General features: G+C 34.9%; 1 protein-coding gene across 1 annotated transcript in view; it reads right to left on the minus strand.

The window, feature by feature from the left end:
• Window positions 1-3,754, minus strand: part of GOPC (golgi-associated PDZ and coiled-coil motif containing) — a gene marked incomplete at its 5' end in the record, with an annotated part of 10,053 nt that overhangs the window by 598 nt on the left and 5,701 nt on the right. Inside the window, 4 exons of the mRNA XM_008944167.1 lie at window positions 381-561; window positions 1,244-1,408; window positions 2,166-2,261; window positions 3,593-3,751. Coding sequence (XP_008942415.1) covers window positions 381-561; window positions 1,244-1,408; window positions 2,166-2,261; window positions 3,593-3,751 — 601 coding nt within the window. The remainder of the gene's footprint in view (window positions 1-380; window positions 562-1,243; window positions 1,409-2,165; window positions 2,262-3,592; window positions 3,752-3,754) is intronic.

Genomic DNA, 3,754 nt, shown 5'->3' on the forward strand with positions numbered 1-3,754 from the left:
AGTATGAAATTGAACTGTTTCTGTACTCCTCTGATCTAAAATATGTATTTGAAGAAGCCAACACTATGAAGTGTTAACAGGAATTAACTACTCCTAGATCAGAGTCAGGAAAAGATAAGAATAAATTTGAATTTCAACCTTTGGGAAAAGGCAACCACAAAAAAAATCCCACAAATTAATTCTGTTAATTCATTTGTATCTAAGTAAACCAGGCCAACAAGGGAGGGACCAACCAAAAGAGCTGACAGCATACTAGTAGCTTAATTGAATCAACAGTAGATTAATTTTACAATGAATAGAAACACAGCATTTCCCAGAAATTAGTTTGCATATTGAGACTTCAGAATTCAATTGTATGTAACACACTTTAGAAGGTTTACCTTGTGAGGGTTTGACATCCACACTCGCATCTTTCCTATTAGAACTTGAATTTGCACCTTCTTCCAATTCATCAAGATATAAACGATAACGGTGTCCACTCTCATCCTCATATTCTACATTTTCATCATCCGAATCAACTTCTGGAGCAACATACACTACTTCAAATTCAATCTCACCTCTCTAAAATGCAATGAAAATTACAGATTTACTTATTACTGCACAGCTATGTAACAGGACTACTGAGATGAGCTAGGTTACAAAAACAAATACACTTTACTGTTGTAAACCCATTTACAGTCATGTTGAATATTTTGGATATCTATCTGAATTAAGTCTACTTAATGTGCTGACTAAAGAAGTACAGCTCTATAGCTAAAATTTACCAAAGTTACCTAAATTTCTTAGTAATGTACCCATACATTTCCAAGGGCGATTTCTAGTAAGTTTGCTTATAAAATAAGTAGGCCTGTTAACTGTCTGAAAATGGGAAGTAAAGCAGGAAGAAGACTGTAGACCACAAAGCACCTAAAAAACATGGTTTGGCTGGAGCTGTCCAGACATAAAAGAAGAAAACGTATGTCACTAAACATTTCTGTGGGGCAATGTAACAGGGTGACTTTGATCAGCTATACTGAAGAATCATTAGACAATACATGGGTTTAACTGATTCAGTACTGACACAGCATTTTTCTCCTTAAATTGCAAGACATGAGAGAATTAAATGTAAGGTGATACAGCTTCAGGAACCACTCACTGTAGCTCAGCATAACAATGTGTTTAAAACATTAAAAATTAAGGTAATTCAACAGGCAGAACACAGGAAGCACCTAAACGCGCCTATGGACAACAGATCCCAACTGACCTGTTGGGAAAGAATAGTTACAGCTTCTTTATGCTTGGCATCGCGTAGATTAACTCCATTTACTGCCAGAATAGCATCACCAACATGCAGTCCTCCACATCGATCAGCAGGTTGTCCAGGATGGATTTCAGAAATCAGTATTGGAACACCATGTTCCTTCCCACCCTATATTAAAAAAAAAAAAAAAAAAGAAAGATTTTAATTAACTGAGAAGTCCATTAGCATCAAATCAACATTCTGGTAATTACTCTTGCAGTGTTTATATCAGCTTTTATTATAGAATATTAGAAAGCATGCTTCAGACAAAAAGAATGCTGAAGAAGAATGCATGAGATCCTTCCCTAAGTCTTCTCCCCATAAAAAAAATGGAAAAATTTCAAATATATACTCAAAGAATCAAAGGAGACAATTCTGAATAATAATAATAATGATAAATCATATAGAAGCTGGTGACATCAAAATGTCATTCTAAAAGTACATCAGGTAACATATTGATTTGCAAGAAACAATACTCACATTTAGAATACAAGTATAACAGTCAGAATTTTCAAAATTTGTTGTGGAAAGTTAACACAGATTTGGTTTTGTGTGAGATGTTAATACCAAAAACTGAACTTTGAAAGTTTGATTGTTTCTGCTCTTCTGAAATTCATACACCTGAAATTCATCACTGGTTATACTTGCTGAAGTGTCTATATCCCAAACATAAGCTGAAATAATGAGTTTTACATAAAGTAGGACTTATCTATTTCCTAGTCTATCAAAATCATTCTTCAAGTTCTATGACCATAGCTATAGGTTTGCCTACACTTTTTTTCATATGTTCTAAAAACACATTCACTGATCCACAGATTTTACAGAAGTACAAATATAAATTTAAATTGCTTCTTCAGTGTCATGGAAAATAAATGCAAGTATTTACTGTGATTGAAATCCCTAGTCCTTCATGGTCTTCTTTAACCAGCAAAACTTTTCTGATTGGACCAACACCTTGACTCTTCTTTAAGGCATCAGGATCCTAGTTTGATAAAAAAAAACAAACAGCATAAATGTAAATGTGTGAACCAAGAATTAATTAATTTCTGTATTTTGTTTTGTTGGGTGGTTTTGTTTGGTTGGTTGGTTTTGGTTTTTAATTATATGTAGGCAGTATATCAGCAACGGTTTTAGAATAGCTCCAGGCAGGACAAACTTACAGAGCCCCTTTACAGATAAGGTTTGAAATCAGAAAAGATTCCTCACTATGCATTCCTGATGAGAATAATTATTTCAATAATTTCAGTGCTCAGTGATGCACAACACAGAACTTAACTTCAAAAGAAGGAAATCAGCCACATATTAAAAATATAAAAGGGACTACATGAAGGAATGCTGATCATTGCAGAAAAGTTCCATGATGAAAACTGCAATTTAAAACTAATGGAATTACAGAACATGATGTAGTAGAGCCCCAAGGAAGAGTGCTTGCGCAAGTTTATTTTTATTACAATAAAAAAACCCACCACCATACCGAAACCCATTCAACTCAAAGACTACATAAATCAAGGTATTTATTTTGCTTTTGTTAAGCCGCTCTTGCCACTACGGATACCATTAAAATCACACATACCCAGATTTGTCCACCAGTATTTTATATGCAATTAACAACATAAGCAGCGAGATCCATCTGACCACCTAAGGTATTTAAAGCAGACCAAAGCAAAGCACTTTCCTGAAAATGTTTGGATTTATGCACTGAACACTCGGGGGATTAACAGGTCATGTGCCAAGCTGGGTGAGTTCTACCAAGGCTACCCACAGGTAAATGCCTTTTAAAGGTTTTATTTTTAGAAGTACTTTTGGGGAAAAAAAAAAGGCAAAAAAACCAACAACAATAAGAAAAATCCAACACATGAACCATGAATTCTTCACAGAGTACCAATTTTATCTAACTTTTAAAAAAAAAATGGGTTTTCATTGATTTCAGTTCAATCTAATCCTAAACATGTTGTTCCTTTTGGTTTTTGTAAATAAGTTAGCTCTGCATTTTGAAACCTAGGTATCAAAATTATGCTGTTGAATTCACATTCATACACACATGTAGCAGAGGCTCAGCTTTCAAGAGAACTGAGTGTTCCCAGGTACCTCAAAGGAATCATATCATCTTTCATGGCCATTTATGGGGACATGGTATCCAGGATGACACTCCTTCAGCATGCAAAAGAATTACGTATTTAAAAGTGGCATTCAAATCAACACAATATCAAAGTAAAAAAAAGAAAATAAAATCACAAATATGAAGAAATAGCTCCTATCTATCTTCCACAAGTGTTGGCAGTTATGGAGGAATGGCTCATCTTTTCAACATACATGTCCTGGTGGTGCTTGCATCGGTCGTTTTAGGTCATTCCGACCTCGACAAGCTCTAATAACAGTTTTGTGACGGTGAAGGTGTATTTCTGCTTCAAGCTGATTCCAGAGCTTGTCATGAGCAGGTCCCTTCATATCTCGGCCCAGTAACTGAATCTGCTG

Source organism: Merops nubicus, unplaced genomic scaffold (genome assembly GCF_000691845.1).
Source record: "Merops nubicus isolate BGI_N331 unplaced genomic scaffold, ASM69184v1 scaffold47047, whole genome shotgun sequence".
Taxonomy (NCBI): domain Eukaryota; kingdom Metazoa; phylum Chordata; class Aves; order Coraciiformes; family Meropidae; genus Merops; species Merops nubicus.